This window comes from Pieris brassicae, chromosome 9 (assembly GCF_905147105.1).
Source record: "Pieris brassicae chromosome 9, ilPieBrab1.1, whole genome shotgun sequence".
NCBI classification, from domain to species: domain Eukaryota; kingdom Metazoa; phylum Arthropoda; class Insecta; order Lepidoptera; family Pieridae; genus Pieris; species Pieris brassicae.
In genome coordinates, this window is record NC_059673.1 from 19,340,453 (window position 1) to 19,356,501 (window position 16,049).

General features: G+C 42.7%; 2 protein-coding genes across 6 annotated transcripts; both read right to left on the reverse strand.

The window, feature by feature from the left end:
- Nucleotides 1–3,020: 3,020 nt before the first annotated feature.
- LOC123714712 (lebercilin) lies at nucleotides 3,021–6,012 on the reverse strand. 2 transcript variants are annotated; one of them, XM_045669109.1, is made up of 7 exons: nucleotides 5,838–6,012; nucleotides 5,506–5,686; nucleotides 5,359–5,423; nucleotides 5,094–5,285; nucleotides 4,800–5,019; nucleotides 4,580–4,708; nucleotides 3,021–4,455 (listed from the first exon to the last, which is right to left on the reverse strand). In XM_045669109.1, the coding sequence occupies exons 1-7, from the start codon at nucleotides 5,882–5,884 to the stop codon at nucleotides 3,712–3,714; spliced, it is 1,578 nt and encodes a 525-aa protein (XP_045525065.1). In that variant the 5' UTR covers nucleotides 5,885–6,012; the 3' UTR covers nucleotides 3,021–3,711. The 2 variants fall into 2 exon arrangements, with proteins under 2 accessions (XP_045525065.1, XP_045525067.1); XM_045669111.1 differs by having other exon boundaries at nucleotides 5,767–5,842.
- A 1,736-nt stretch (nucleotides 6,013–7,748) lies between these two features.
- LOC123714175 (iron-sulfur clusters transporter ABCB7, mitochondrial) lies at nucleotides 7,749–12,340 on the reverse strand. 4 transcript variants are annotated; one of them, XM_045668351.1, is made up of 5 exons: nucleotides 12,166–12,340; nucleotides 11,987–12,092; nucleotides 11,335–11,411; nucleotides 8,855–9,674; nucleotides 7,749–8,774 (listed from the first exon to the last, which is right to left on the reverse strand). In XM_045668351.1, exons 1-5 carry the CDS (start codon nucleotides 12,316–12,318, stop codon nucleotides 7,834–7,836), a joined length of 2,097 nt encoding a protein of 698 aa, XP_045524307.1. In that variant the 5' UTR covers nucleotides 12,319–12,340; the 3' UTR covers nucleotides 7,749–7,833. The 4 variants fall into 4 exon arrangements, with proteins under 4 accessions (XP_045524307.1, XP_045524306.1, XP_045524304.1 ...); XM_045668350.1 differs by having other exon boundaries at nucleotides 11,335–11,435; XM_045668348.1 differs by having other exon boundaries at nucleotides 11,335–11,465.
- Nucleotides 12,341–16,049: the final 3,709 nt, after the last annotated feature.

Genomic DNA, 16,049 nt, shown 5'->3' on the forward strand with positions numbered 1-16,049 from the left:
AGTTAACCTTACCATACCACACCGCATTCTACGACTAACTTCAGAGTGGCGGGAATTTTAAAATATTACTTCTCCGACACGGCCATTCTGACAGCCAACGCGCTCTCGAGTTGTATCTTTGTCACTCGGACAGTCGGTATGTCGATAGTACAACACCTCAGTGTCACAGCTATCGGTGCCATCCCATAGTCTACAACATTTGATCAGCGTAAAGCGTAGCAGCTTTCAACGAACTGATTGGTGTGATTCTTTTTCCGGGACAAAGCGACTGAGCTTTCAATCCTCCAGAGCCTTAAAGCGTAGTAGCTTTCAAAGTATTCAGACAAAGCGATACAGCTTTCAGTCCAATCATGTCGAAGCATGGAAGGTTTCAAAGAGCTTGGACAAAGCGACTTAGCTTTCAATCCTCCAGCGGCTTAAAGCGTAGTAGCTTTCAAAGTATTCAGACAAAGCGACATGTTATTCAGCCCGATTATATCTTAAAGCGTAGTAGCTTTCAAAGTATTCAGACAAAGCGATACAGCTTTCAGTCCAATTATATCTTAAAGCGTAGTAGCTTTCAAAGTATTCAGACAAAGCGATACAGCTTTCAGTCCAATTATATCTTAAAGCGTAGTAGCTTTCAAAGTATTCAGACAAAGCGATACAGCTTTCAGTCCAATCATTTCGAAGAATGGTAGGTTTTAAAGAGCTCGGACAAAGCAACTTAGCTTTCAATCCTCCAGGAATTATTTTCATGTGATGTTCAATCTCTTCACACCATTGTGACGCAGTGAATTGACTCTCATCCGGATCAAAAGATGGCAGAAATATTTCCTAGCAGCTGCGGCAGATGTAGATGGCTGTGGGATAGGATCCTGGAAGCTGGTATCATATTCTTGAGGAGTAATGACCACACCTCGGGTGATGATAGCGTGCCACGTTCATTGTGGCTTGACGTGGACGGATCGTTAGCCACTTGGTCCGGAGTTGCATTAGGCGTGAAATATCCATTACTCAACGTACTGGCCGTTGCTGCAGTCACGGAGGATGAGTTTGGGAGCGATCCCACTTCTGATGTCGCAGATTCAACGCGATTAATAATTGCAAAATTGGTGTTACTACCGTCGTCCAACATTATAACACAGTCAGTGCGCACGTCCGGCGCAGGCGACGTTCGAAACTCAAGTGACTAAAGAATTCACTTACTGCCACGAAACAGTCGCGCCACTGACATTTGGTAGATCACAGACTAGGCATCGTCAATTGTCAACGTTGACAGTCTACCTTACCATACCACACCGCATTCTACGACTAACTTCAGAGTGGCGGGAATTTTAAAATATTCATTCTCCGACATATATTATAAGAAATTTACCGCCTACAACCTTAGTGCCTCGTGCGCTTTAAGGACAATGACGTAAATCAATTAAATTATGAATAAAACTGGCCCGAAACTCGTGTCTAGGTTTAAGTATACAGATTTTTTTATGATTCATGTTTGTATTTCATCAATAATTAATAAAACATAGTTGGTAATGCAAAAGTGGTTTTTTTTTTAAGGCACCGTTTCTTCTAGTCATTTACATGTCCATTACGTCACATGAGAATTTATATTATTATTATAATTAGTAAGCCGAAAATTATATTTAATTTTATATGTATTTAAAATATATAAAAAAACATGCTATGTTCAAAATATAACCAGTGAGAGTACACTATACTTTAAATCTATAAATGGATGAAAATATCTATATTTTTAACTGATTAAAGAAAAAATAAAGACAACAAAAGACATGAAAGTGACGTAATGGACTAAATTAGACAAATTGCATTGAAATAAAAAGGATTTGATGTATTATTTATGATATATTATAATGGAAGATTAGTGCTTCTACTATTAAATTTAGGTTATATTGTGTAGTAATAACCACATAGTTTTAGAAAGCTTTTTGAATATAGTGACGTAACGGTCCGATGTATGCATACTGTTTTAATAAAACTTGATTATTGTGGGATATCTTAATTTAATTTACTAAAAAACTTAACAGTACATTTAACAATATTTAATTTATCAAATTAACGTAAGTTTATTTCAAAATATGAATAAAGATTTTTCGTTAGTCCATTACGTCACAAAGCAAAAAACTCTATGCCCATATATTTCTAGGGCCGATTTTATGAAAACAACGCTGTACCTAATTAAAAAGTTTACGGGCTATCCATTTCGTATTTAGATTTTACCCGAAAATAATCATCGATTATGGACTTATTAGCTTATTACTTAATAGCTGGATCCTTCAGATAAGCGAAGACGATTTATGTAGTTTGTATTTAAACCAGTCAATACCATACCTTATATTAAAAGACAACGCGTTCTGAGACGTTGGGGCTTTCATAGTATTAAAGCGTCCGATACTCTGATGCTACAATCTAATCTCAAACAATCTGTCTAAATTATGTTGACTCACAACAAACACGCACAGTATCTAAATACTGGCCATGAGTTTTTTTTATTGCTTGCATGACAGTTGTTTGTAATATTATAGCTGTAACTGTTTTCGCCGTTTTATAAACTCCATTTCATCTCGCATGCCATAAAATATGAGAAATAACGTATTTGTAAAAAAACATACTGCCTGTAAAGTTTTATTTTTCAGGTGTTTAGTAAAAAAATCGTAATTTAGTAAAAAGTCTAAATTATGTTGACTCACAACAAACACGCACAGTATCTAAATACTGGCCATGAGTTTTTTTTATTGCTTGCATGACAGTTGTTTGTAATATTATAGCTGTAACTGTTTTCGCCGTTTTATAAACTCCATTTCATCTCGCATGCCATAAAATATGAGAAATAACGTATTTGTAAAAAAAACATACTGCCTGTAAAGTTTTATTTTTCAGGTGTTTAGTAAAAATGAAATACAAAGACTATTGAAGTAAATAGACTAATCATTGCTATGGAAAAGCCGTAACTCTCGTGGTAATTTTACATTTTGACCGTAAATGTACTACGGCTAGTGAATTATATTCACACACCCAACACAAATGAAAGCTCAGACACAATATACCTACGGTATATTAAACAAAAGTAAGCGTGGGTCCGATACAATATTAGAATTTATGTAAACTCCGCCACGCTTCGCGGTCTGTATCTGATTACCACTGTCAGCACAAGCATTGTTGTACCTACGATAGGTACCTCCAGGATCCTGGTCATAATTTTTAGAGGGTCTAAGGGTGCTAACCTAACTACTGCCGAGAGGAGCCAAAACAGAAAGCAACGGAATCACCAACCCCCTCTCGTAAAGCTTCGTAAATGCCACATACTTTGACTAAAGTTTGAAAAGTTGGCGCTTCTGGAAGCTTGGGTTATGTTAGGTAGAAATGGTATCGGTGGGAAGATTATTTCAATCAATTCAAATAACTGACGTTTATTCACACAATCAGAATAAAATGTCAGTACAATTAAATAAGTAAGAGATATACAAATGTTACAAAATCCTCCCACTTACACAATGCCACACCATATAGTGTATTTTTCTAATGATATTAATATAATACGATATTATTTTTTTATAAAACTTTGGCTTCATCGTTACACATTTTGGTAAATTCTTGTAACCCGTAGATTTTTAACAAGTGTCAAAAAATAAATTATCTTTAGAATAATAGAATAGAATCTTTACAAACTATAGTTTATCTCTATAGGGCGAAATGGAACGCGCGACTTCACTTTTTTCCAAGCAAGTCATCCAGTAGATCCCGGTTAGAGAGCGCCCGGTCTCCGAGGAGATCGGCGGCCGGACGGAGACGCGAAGGCAGCGCGTGTTGCGAAAGGGCCTCGAACTCGTCCTGAAGCTGCGAGATCGCTGCGGCGGGAAGGTCCCCGCGAGCGTTCACTAGCTCGTTGACACGGTCGACGGCTCGCAGCTGCGAGGCTAGCCTCTCGCCCGCTCCTGCGGCCGCCGAGAGCTGCCGCACGTGCACGTCGATGACGCGCGAGCTCTTCTCGATATCCTCGAGTATATCTTTGCAGTATCGTTCCGAGCGTCGGCCCGTCTGCGTCCCGTCCCCGGTCCCGCGCTCCGTCTCCGATTCGCCGCGACCGGCCTCGTAGAAAGACACGCCCGAGCTTCTCCTTGCCCGCCCCACCTCCTCGACCACGTATTCATCGACGCTCGCCTCCGTCGACTGTCGTCGGAGAGCGCTCGTCTTTCGCGACGGGGGCTCCTCGTTATTTCTAATTCTATTCATTAAATCCGTTTTCATCGTTTCCATTTTACTTTGCGAGTTCTCCGTGCAGGTGATGCGTTGTTCGCGGATGCCCACGCTCGCCATGCCCTCCTGCACGGCCTTTACGAGATCGACGTTGCCGGCGGAAAGATCTCGGGGACGACTCACCGGGTTTTCGTCGGATAAGCCGCTTGGCGCACGAAAATCTCCGCCCTGTCTCGATGGAACATAATGTTCGCCCTATAATTGACACGAAGTTGAAATTCTGTAACCGCCGGTATAATACGGTATATAACGGTGTTAGTCAGGTACCACCCGTGTAGACGGAATGATAGAATTATATTATATATAATAGAAGGCTTACGGAACGGTCTTCGCCATGTTTCCTATTTTTACTAAGAGGTCTGGCGAGCTGCGCCATAGAAGCTATTTTCGGCGGTGAGCTTCTACCTCCGCTGCGACCGGCGGCCGTGCTTATCATCTTCTCTTTAATCTGAAACGAAACACAACGATACCGAGCGTACATAGTACATAGAACGCCCCGGGGTCTGTCAAACGTCATCCGACGGCGAAGGCTGTCTCACCTCGATAATGGTCGAGAGCTTGTCGGCGTTGCTGATAGCCAGATCTAGGTCGTTTCGTGTGTCGCGGTGCTTTTCGATTTCGGCCTGCAAGCGATGTCGGAAGTTCTTAGCCTCGAGCCCCAGCCGTCGCTGCAGCCCGGCGATCGTCTCCTGCTGCTGCCGCGCCGTCTCTTGCAGCTCGCTCACCTGCGCTTGCAGCTTCTCACGCTCCGGTAGATTCCTGGCAGAGACGCCACTCCGTTAAGTGAGATGAAAAACAAACGGATTAAGCGAAAGACGAAGGCAGAAGCATACTTATCGCGCGTGAGGTTGAGCAGGTGGTTGTGCTGGTCCTGCAGAGTCTGCAAACGCAGGTCGCGGTCTCGCAGCTGGCCCTCGAGTTCGCGAAGGCGACGGCGAGCTTGCTGGTACTTGGCATGCTGCACGCGCATCTCCTCGCTGTGCGCGCTCAGAACTTGCGGAAGCTCCGCGCTCGAACTGTCGTACCTGCGTGGGCCAACCTTGGTCGATTTAAAAAGTCCAAATTAGCCGGTTTTATTTTAGGTTGTCATTTTCGTACCTCTGCAAGGCAACTTCCTGCTTCTTTTGCAAAGAGCGAAGGATTTTATTTTCATTGCTCAGCTCCTGATAAAAGAATAAGGATCGTCAATAAAGCGGCTGAAAAGCGAGAAATGAACGGTGCGACAGTAAGTGTAGGTGTAACGACCTGCAAGTGAAAATGCGCGTCGGCAAGCTGGTTTTGCAGCGCCTTGAGTCGGTGCATCTTAGCGGACAGCACACGCTGTTCGCCGTGCGGTCGATGATGCGGCTGAGCCGGATTCATACGCTTCCGCTTTTGCAGCAAGTTCAGCCGCGAATGGCTGCTGTAGACGCTCTCCAAAGAGATTCTAGGGCGAAACAAGTTAGTGACACTACATCGTTTACCCGTGATCATTATTTTATTGTAACTTTTATATTTGTTACATACCAGATACCGGAAGACAGACTGCATAGTGCCAAATGTTCTCCCTACGAGCGTTCATCGAAATAGAGGCTTACCTTTGATCTTTTCGTTTATCTTCTGGCAATAAACTGGCAACGGACATGCTTTGCCTTAATAATAATGCATTCTTGATTTTATTTTAATATTTTAAAATATAATCCGTCACATTTATACATTTCTATAAATGTTGTGTGTTCGTTTCTATCGTTACCGACACCTAGTAACATAACAATGATAGTAATCTTAAACACTTTTTGAATGAGTTTACAGTCATTGTCATATGTCATTATGTACGTATTGTCGGCGTCGAAGTATTGACGTGACGACCCCATCGCCCACATCAGCGCAATCAGCCAACCCTTCCTAGTGGAAGTGCCAATCTGTTGCCTTCGGGATTCAGACAGATGAGCAGGCACGACGGTGGCAGTACCAGAAAACCGGCCTGAAGCGATGCAATAGGTTCGCCTTATTGTATCGCGGTGGAGAATACTCCCTCTGGGCGCACATGCTGCCCTTCGTATTCTGGGCAATTCTGCGTTCTTTGACCATAAGACAATTAAGAGTAAACGGAGCAAACCAGCGAGACTCCCGTGGACTTCACAAATGCTGTGCTCAACCCTGTCCACTTTCACTTAGAGACTGCAAAGCCGGTCTTGCTCTTTCTTACCGAGACTCAGATATCCGCCCCGGCTGATACATCCTACCTCTCCTACGATTACGGTTATCGACGGAGTATATTCCTACCTTAAACTCGTGAATACGGCTGGCCCACAAGGCTGTGTCCTATCCCCGACCGTTTTTTCTGCAATGATATGTTGCAAATTAGCAACATTCATTGCTATGCAGACGACATCACTGGGAATACTTTTTAAACTCTCCGGGCAGGTATTTCTCGGATAAGTCGAAACGACGAGTCTCGGATTAGACTGAAGGTAGTCCACTTTAACCCCAAGAAGACACAAGTTTGCGCGTTTTCTGCAAAAAAAACTCCCTTTGTCGCTAGTCCTCTCTTTGAAGATATTCTCCTTAAAGCCTCAGCTTGCATCGTATACTGGGCGTTGTCATATGGAATGACGTTCAGTTTGGCGGTCATTTGGAAGGGAAGGCTAAATTATCCACAAAAAGCTTGTGCAGAGCAAGGCGAGACTGTACTTCACTCCAGGCTACCACAACTCTTATAAAGCGCAAATTCAGCCCCACATGGAGTACTGAACTCACCTCTAGGGGGTTCTCATACCAGTACCGGGTTCTTCCATTAAACTGTATTCAACGAAGAGCTATTCAAATGGTCGACGACCAGTCACTTTTCGTGCGGCTTGATCCCTTGCCTTTAAGCGTTTTCTAAGGCAGTTTTTACCGCGTACCATGTGCTATGGCGCTATGTGGAACCTGGAGTGGAGCTGCCCAATAAAGTATTTCCGAACCAATTCTTGAATGGCCGGCAAGGCATTTGCGACACCTTCCATAATAGAGGATATTATTTACACTCTACATTAATCGCTCACTAATTCTTTCTATAATTAGCTATGCTCAATCCTGAGAAGTTGTTCGCTAACCAGACGTACCGATCGAATTCTATTCTGGAAGGGGTTCCACAACAAAGCGCTTTTTGACTCTTCTTTTCGCGCCCCACAACTCTATGGAACCACCTGCCGTTTCAGGTATTTCTGAACCGACACGACTTAGGCTGCGTCTCCAGTCGGCAAACTGTTTGCCTCCGACCGAGTTAGCGGCGTATCGATTTAGTATGCCCTTACTTACACTGGAGTACTTACGAGTGGAGTGTTCACAGCTCCCGCATTTACCTTTAAGTATCTGCTGGCTTCCATCCCATTAAAAAATTTACACCCCACGACGAGGGACCCCTTTTTTGTTTTTCGAAACTTTAAATCGATCACCGAACACCTATTCGCTTTAAGATTTTGTAGGGGTATTTATCGGAGGGAACACAAATAAAACCACGCGACAGTAACACAAGAATATACTTAACGAGACACTGTACAATGACTTTATAGACTACTGTGTTCAGAGCGGCAGCCGTTGCTGCTGGCGCTAAGGCCTCGGCGCGTCCTGCCTCTGACGCTCCCAGAGGCGCGCGTACAGCGAGCCCTCCTGCGCCAGTAGCTCGCGGTGCGTGCCCCTGGCCGCGATGCAGCCACGCTCCAGCACCACGATCTCGTCGGCGTCGGCCACCGTGCTGAGTCTGTGTGCGATGCACACGGAGGTGCGTCCGGCCGTCGCCGCCCGCAGCGCGGCCAGGATCGCGTGCTCCGTTAGCGAGTCCAGGCTGGACGTGGCCTCGTCGAACACGATAATGGGCGCGTCCTTGAGGATGGCGCGTGCGATTGCCACGCGCTGCTTCTCGCCACCAGACAGCTTGAGGCCTCGCTCGCCGACCTGCGTCTCGTAGCCCTTAGGCCAGCCCAGCACGGCGTCGTGCAGCTCGGCCAAGCGGGCGGCGCGCTCGACGGCCTCGCGCGGCGCGTCCAGGTCGCCGTAGTGCAAGTTGTGGTAAATGGTATCGTGGAACAGCACGCAGTCCTGCGGCACCACGGCGACGGCGCGGCGCAGAGACCGCAGGGACACGTCGCGCACGTCCCGCCCGCCCACGAGCACGCTGCCACCCTGCGGTTCCACGAAGCGGAACAGCAGCCGCACGAGGGTCGACTTGCCGCTGCCGGAGCCGCCGACGACGCCGAGTTTCTTGCCAGGCGGCACCGTCAGCGAGAGATTGGTGAGCACGGGCTTGCCCAGCTCGTACTTGAAGCTAACGTTGCGGAACTCGATTGCGGGCGCTTCCGGCGCCAGCGCCAGTTGCGGCGCCCGGTCCACCTCGGCCACGCGCGGCCGCACGGCCATCAGCGTGAACATGGTCTGCATGTCCACGAGCGCTTGGCGCACCTCGCGGTACACGGACCCGAGGAAGCCGAGCGGAATGGATAGCTGAAACACCAGCCCGTTCACCATCACCAGGTCACCCACGGTCATGTTGCCTGCGAACGGAAAACGATTCGGTTGCGGAGACTATTTTCCGGGTTCATCGAGCCGAACGGGGACGAGCGGAGACGCTCACCTCGGACGATCTCGTTGGCGGCGCACAGCATGATGACAGACAGGCCGGCGCTGAAGATGGCGTGCTGGCCGAAGTTGAGCAACGCCAAGCTGGAGGCCGTCTTGAGTGACGCGTGCTCGTATTTGCGCAGACTGGCGTCGTATTTGTCGAGCTCGTGGCGCTCGTTGCCGAAGTACTTGACGGTCTCGTAGTTGATGAGCGAGTCCACGGCCTTGTTACCGGCCTCATTCTCGGCCCGATTCATGAGCACGCGGAAGCGGGTGCGCCACTGCGTCACGGCCAGCGTGAAAGCGGCGTACACGGCTACGCAGCCGCCCGCCACTCCGGCGAAGGCCAGCCCGCCCTTCAGCCCCAGGATGGAGCACACGAGCGCCAGCTCGAAAGCGGTCGGGACGACGTTGAAGACCATGGCGGACAGCACGAAGTTGATCGCGCGCGAGCCGCGGTCGATGGTCTTCGAGAGCGCGCCCGTCTGTCGGCCCAGGTGGAAGGCCAGGTCCAGGCTGTGCAGGTGCGCGAACACGTTGCAGGCCAGGCGCCGGATGGAGTGCTGTGCCACGCGCGCGAACACGGCGTTGCGCAGCTCGTTGAAGCCCGCGGCCGTGGCGCGAGCCAGCCCATAGCCCAGCAGCAGACTGAAGGCGGCCGTGCCCACGGCCTGAGGAGCGTTGTCCAGCCCCAGCAGCGCCGCTTCGCCCGCCGCCGCGTTTACCTCGTCCACTGCGTACTTAAACAGGAATGGCACGGCCACGTTCGTCAGCTTCGCGCCGAACAACAGCGACAACGACAGCACCACTCGGTTTCTTATTGCGGCGTCGTCCTGAATGTTTTTGCTGACCGTGAGCTAATTTAAAAGACAACTACCTCGTCGTCTCTACAAAATTATATTCCGTTTCTATTATCATAAGATATAAAATATTAGTTATATTATAATAGATCTTTACCTACGTCATTGGAGATTCTGTAACTGGCATTTAACGATTTCATTGATGAATTGGCGCGCGATTCGAAATTCATATAAATTATATTCGAAGCCGTGTTAATTAAGATTACAGATTTGTGAAATTGTGGTATATTTTGACTTTCAAACTACAGCTGAGTTGCGGAATTAGTGTCAACGCAATATTGAAGCACATGTGATACGAACTAAAAAGCTAGAGTTACGCGTCGCGTATTATTAGAAACGAGGGTATACTAAATCGAATTGTTAGAGGCATACAAAACCCTTCGCTGACATCGTCATTGTTCAGATTTCATTTGAAAATTGACCAACTGTTGACACGACTCACATGGTTGTTCTGAATTTTAACACCTGAACGTGGGCGATACAGCTCACAAGAACTGAGTCATCTATGCGTGAATAGGTGTAAGTAGTATTTAAGATATTGTTTTATAACAATAAATCAAGTTTGAATATTGCTCCGACCTATTTATTTCTCGATTGCTCTTAAAGTCCCTTAAGCCCTTAATTATCGTGGTGAGCCTACCCGATAGCTTTGACATATTCCCATCACCACCAGCTCTAATCGTACCCATAGAGCTTCGACTGTTACCTTAGGTCTCTCGCAAATATCCCGTAATATTATATTCACCATTTATGTGTTAAGGTCCACCTGTAGGGCTTAGGGATCCGTAGGGATGTCAGGTTTTTACATCTCACCCTATATTTAGTTATATAGTGCAGTTTGCTAAGACATACACTACATATACACAAAATTTAAACACATTTCACAGTACACTGGCCAGCAAGCTGTACATTGGTACCTGTCTTTGCGGTTCCTCTCTTCCCGTACAGACTTGGACGCTTGAGTGACCCACAGGCTGGTGAACCCCAAAAGTATTAGTTTGTGCTGATCTGAAGTACTTACTTGTACTTAGTTGTATTGTTGGAAAGCACTCTTGTGGTAACGGTTCGGTCGCTGCCCTTCCACCGGCAGAACTCACCAGTATATTGATAAGTCGCATATACCGTACTGAGGGCGTAGATACGCACAGTATTTAATTTAATTGGCTTCGGTTAGGATAGGGCAGTAATTTTGAAGAGAAGAAGATGTTTTGAAGAAAGGAAGAAGTTTATAAGATTTAACGCCAGTCGATGAATTAATGTAGTTTACTAGAAAAATATTTGAGAATGCTGCAAATTCCACATGCATATATACATTCCACCTGGTCATAACACATTATTTACTTCCTACATATCAATCTATCAAACGAAAGGTTAAAATCTCGACCACAAACATACCATCCAGCAGTGTTCTAGAGGTATGCGGTAAATGAACTGCCATCAAAATTTTATAGATAAATTACTTTGATTAGCTGAAATAAAAAATCACCAAAGGTTTTTTTTTACAAATCTCCAATTTCATAGGAAAAGTCTTAGTTATCAGCTATACTTAATACTAATTGTGATAGATTTATTTATAAAAATAGTGTTCTTCAAGTCAAAGTACCAAAACAATTTTAAATATATTATACTACACCTTAGGCCACACATACTCCATCATCCCCCGCACCATATCCATCCCGGAAACTGGCTTGGCATCTCCAAGGTTGATATCTTCACGGGCCAAAACAGATGCACCTGGATGAAAGCAGTCTCTCTTTTGGATACCTAGGAGCGGGAGACAAAATCAGGACTCAAAGAGGAATGGATGAATTTATGCAAAGGAGATGGACAAACATAATAGGACCAATGCAGGATAGGAAGACTGTTCAACCAGGCAAAATTACAGTAAGGAACTAACATTATTAAAGTATGATTAGAAAATAAATCTGTAAATAACCAGTATGAGCAAAACTGCTACAAGGGTTGCCAACCATATTCTATTATAAAGTATCCAATATATTTTTGGGTTTATTGCTATGAACAAATTTTGCTGGTTAATTTTCCACATACTTCATTATTTTCTTTAATATAAAATGTTGGCAAGCCTACTATGCAGAATAGGAAAGAATTAGTTACTATGAAACCTTAAATGTTATTATTTATTATTACAATATTTTAAACACATAGAAATCTTTAAATTAAAATATAATTATGTAAGACATTCTTGTTGAAAATACATATTATGTATGATATATCCCTCTTATTAAGATTTATGTAATACAAATTATTGTTTACATGTGGCTTACCAACTGGAATTTTTCCTGTTTTAGGCTTATTAGCCAATACTGCTGCAAGTACATTCTTAGCGGTGTCTTGACCATTAGAATTACTGGAAGGAGATGATGAATAAAGCTAGAAAACATAATACTATTAATCATTTAATAGAAGTAAATATCTATAAGTTTAAACTAGCTGTGTATCGTACCCTGAAACTACTTGCAGCAACACATTTTTTACAAATAATAGTAAAATGTGGCTTATTTAATATTACTGATTTATGATAAAATACATTTTTAATTTTATCATTATATCGAAATATTTTATCAAATCGTCTATTTGACAGAAACACAGCAGCCATGTTTGGCTGCCTAAAGGCTATAGGGAGTAGAGGCACAGATTACTTATTAGAAGTTATTAGAGGTATACAGACGAAACATTCATTTATTGTAACCTTAATTTCTACCATTTTATTACCAACTTAACACTAATTTGATAAATGATTTGGTACAATAGTAAGTTCACATATTGTGCCACAGACTATGGCGCGAAAATTTGTCTTACTTCGACTTAAAAATATTTATGTTTCTGTGCACGAATAAGGACATTTCTAAATTATAAATACAGGGAAGAGATAAACATCACACGCTCGCCCGGCCCCCGCCCCCCGCAGTTGCATCAGACTATATATTTATTAACAAACGAAACAAATAACTATTTTATCGTATCGTACAGATATTAGGAAAAATAATTATATATAAATATACTTATATTATGTAATGAATAGTATAAAGTTTACTTTGTTGTTTGCAAGAAATAAATAGGCTTATTTTATTTTATTATTTATTTATTATAGATTCTAGATGAAAGTTAATTAATTTTACACTTAAGTGAGTATTATATTGTATATTCGTTATAAACACCTTTTGCTGTCGCAATTGATAAAACACATTACACAATTCTGAGATGAAGGTATAAGGACGTTTATCGTTTGCACCAATAATTATTACTATAATGTCTTTCGGTTGAATGATAGACTTATTAATTGCACTAATACAACCATTTAAAATCTGTGCACTCGTTGCTGGGCTTAATAATTTATGTGTCAACTTGTGAGTTGACTGCTTGCTGATCCCCAAATATTATTATTTTGGGTTGATTTTCTATTGCTTGAACATTTAAAGTCATGACATTATCGTTTTGAATAACAGATTTTTTTGTTCTTATAGCGACATCTATTGGCAGCTCCTTAATATTCTGCGTGTGGTTTTCAATTTTCTACATACACTACTGTAATGTCATCTTGACTAAACCCCCTGGTGTATACAACCTTTAGGTCAACTTTTATTTTTCATAGCACATTCATATACGTAATTTTACACCTATGAGCGCATTCCATTAAATTGTTTTCTTTATGTATTTGTAGATGTGCTTGTAAGTAAGTTTGTCTTGTAACAATTGTGTTTTTTAATGGCGGCGGGTGGGACAATAAATCACACTTATTTTCAACATCACTAAGTTCATTGACCAACACTAGTCTGTCGATCAAAAATTTTTGATAATCAAAGATAATGTGCTCCACAGATCTATCACTTTATAACAATGTGACAATATGATATAATAATTGATATTAGTGATGGCAACTTGAGGGACTTCCCCCTAAAATTGAGGGGAAACAAGATGTATTGGGGGATTTTTATTGTACCTTACATTATACAGTTCTATTTTCTTAAAAATTGTATACAATTTATACTAAGAGTAGAAAAAAACTAAACCAAACTAAACTCAATATAAACTCCAAGCTTGGCTATAGCTGAAATATCAAAAAGCTATAATACTCTAAGATCGAAATTTTATACTACTTTAATTTTATACAATATACGATATACTGTTACAACTCCTCTATGCATCCTATATTGCTGACATACCCTGTGCTATATCCTCGTCATCATTTCTTCCCATGCATCAACAACCTTACATTCCCATCAAATCAGTCTTTCTCCTAACTCTAATACGAGCGGACGTGCTAATATTTTATTTTCTATTTTCTTTGTAAATTGTAATCTGTGTTAATATACTTATGTGGAAATTATTATAATCTTTTTTTAAAAAGATCCCAAGCGATTTCCGCGTAACAAATTGGTGGCAGCGAAAAGGGATTTTTATAAATCTCGCGTACCCTCCGAGTGGAAGTATCCGCGAAAAGCCAAATTTCTGAGATTTGAGTTCGAAAGTGTAGGGTTCACTGTGACGGGTCTTGTAGTGCTGTACCCAAAAGTGCGGAAGTGAAAGTGTTTTCAAGTGCAGTGCTTTGTGAAAAACGGCTAATTGCCAAAATATGTTTAGAATTGTAACATACTATATCACTGTGTTCCTAAGCCTGTAAGTGATTTAATTGTAATAAAATAAACTATATTACTGCTATCTGTCTCGAGTCGCGTCGAAAGGAAGCTCCAGTCTCGCCATTGTTTACAATAAGATAAAACTGTATTAGTTACATCAAAACAACGGACTCTAATTGAGAATTTAATTTTTTTTAAAACACTGCTACTTATCTTACTGCATACTATTTAAATTTCGTTAAAATGTCCACAAAAAAAGATGTCGAATTAAGGTCTGAAAGTAGTATGTCTGAAAAACTAGAGACAAGTGTGTTATTGAAGTTTATAAAACCTTTTGATGGATCCCGTGACAAGTTATGTTCATTTATAAACAACTGCGATAATGCTTTTAAGTTAGCTTCGCAAAGTCAAGAGCCTCTTTTATTAAATTATATACTATGCCAACTCGAAAGCAAAGCCGAAACCGCCGCATCCATTAAAGACTTTGAAAGCTGGGAACAATTGAGTCAATTCCTACAATCCCAGTTTGGAGAGCGCAAACATTACGCACATTTATTGTTAGATCTACAAGAGAGCCAACAACTTCCTAACGAATCTGTTAGCCAGTACTCCTTGAGAGTAGAATCTAGCCTCTATAAATTATTAACTGAAATCACAGTAGCTAATAAGAAAAAAGTGGAGCTGTCTGGTAAAATATCCGCTATGGAAGAATTGGCGTTACACTGTTTCATAATGGGCCTTACCCCTAGAATCTCTAACTTTGTTAGGATGAAAAACCCACAAAGCCTTAATGAGGCCACTAACCAGGCAATTTCAGAGGAAAAAATGCAAATGTTACTAGAAACCAAAGCCTCTCAGACCAATAAACAAAATTCTAAACCCTATCCTGTGCGGGAAGGACGCCCTATACATAATTTGAACAAACAGCCGGCTCCCATATGTCGGTACTGTAAGTTTCCGGGACACGTAATCGAAAATTGTAAAAAACGCGAATATAATAACAATCGCAGTCGTAATAACTTCAACCGTGCTAGCGCCAGTAGTAGCAACAACAACTTCCAACGCCCCGCAACAAGTCGTACAACTCAATATCCTCACCAGAATAGGGTTCATCACCTGGCAGATGATGAACGCGGGCAAGACGAGACAGACGGTTATTTAAACGAATAAGGGACTCACAGCGGTGCCCTGTGAGACCCAAAGTCTTAAAACAAAATCGGTCTTGGCATAATCACGGCACCCACCATTCCTCTGTATCCACTACATCTAGAGCCAAGCCCTATGCACTTGTTGTATCCCCCGTATCCCTTCGCGGAACGGGAACCACTGAATCGTTTCTAAATAAGAAATCCGCCGTATCCACTGTATCCTCTGTATCCACTGTATCTTCTGCATCCCCTCACGGAAAGGGAACCACCGAATCGTTTCTAAGTAAGAAACCCGCTGTATCCTCTGCAACGAGTTCTTCCACTGTGTCTAATGAATCTCGAACTAGTAAAGTTCCAAGGCCAAAAAAATCCTTCTGTGTCCTCCGCGTCCAACATATCTGCTAAACATGTTACATTTAATACTAATATTCTGAAACCTACTAAATCCTCATGTGCAAAACCGGTCGGCCAAATCCAAAATAAGAAACATACTCCGAGTCCTTGTCCTACTCCAATAATATCTTCAAAAGTAGGGTCACCTATAACGGAAAGAGATTATCCAGTCTATGAGGTTCAAATTCACAGAAAAGATACTTACCTCA

Bases quoted from the DNA above. Each gene is read 5' to 3' on its own strand.
- LOC123714712 (XM_045669109.1), bottom strand. From the start codon at position 5,884: ATGTCCGTTGCCAGTTTATTGCCAGAAGATAAACGAAAAGATCAAAG. The intron at 5,286-5,358 runs GTACGAAAATGA...TGGCCCACGCAG, and splicing joins CAGGAAGTTGCCTTGCAGAG to GTACGACAGTTCGAGCGCGG. The intron at 5,020-5,093 runs GTATGCTTCTGC...CGTCTCTGCCAG, and splicing joins CTCAACCTCACGCGCGATAA to GAATCTACCGGAGCGTGAGA.
- LOC123714175 (XM_045668348.1), bottom strand. From the start codon at position 12,318: ATGGCTGCTGTGTTTCTGTCAAATAGACGATTTGATAAAATATTTCGA. The intron at 12,093-12,165 runs GTACGATACACA...TATGTTTTCTAG, and splicing joins TTGCTGCAAGTAGTTTCAGG to CTTTATTCATCATCTCCTTC. The intron at 8,775-8,854 runs GTGAGCGTCTCC...TTCCGTTCGCAG, and splicing joins CGCCAACGAGATCGTCCGAG to GCAACATGACCGTGGGTGAC.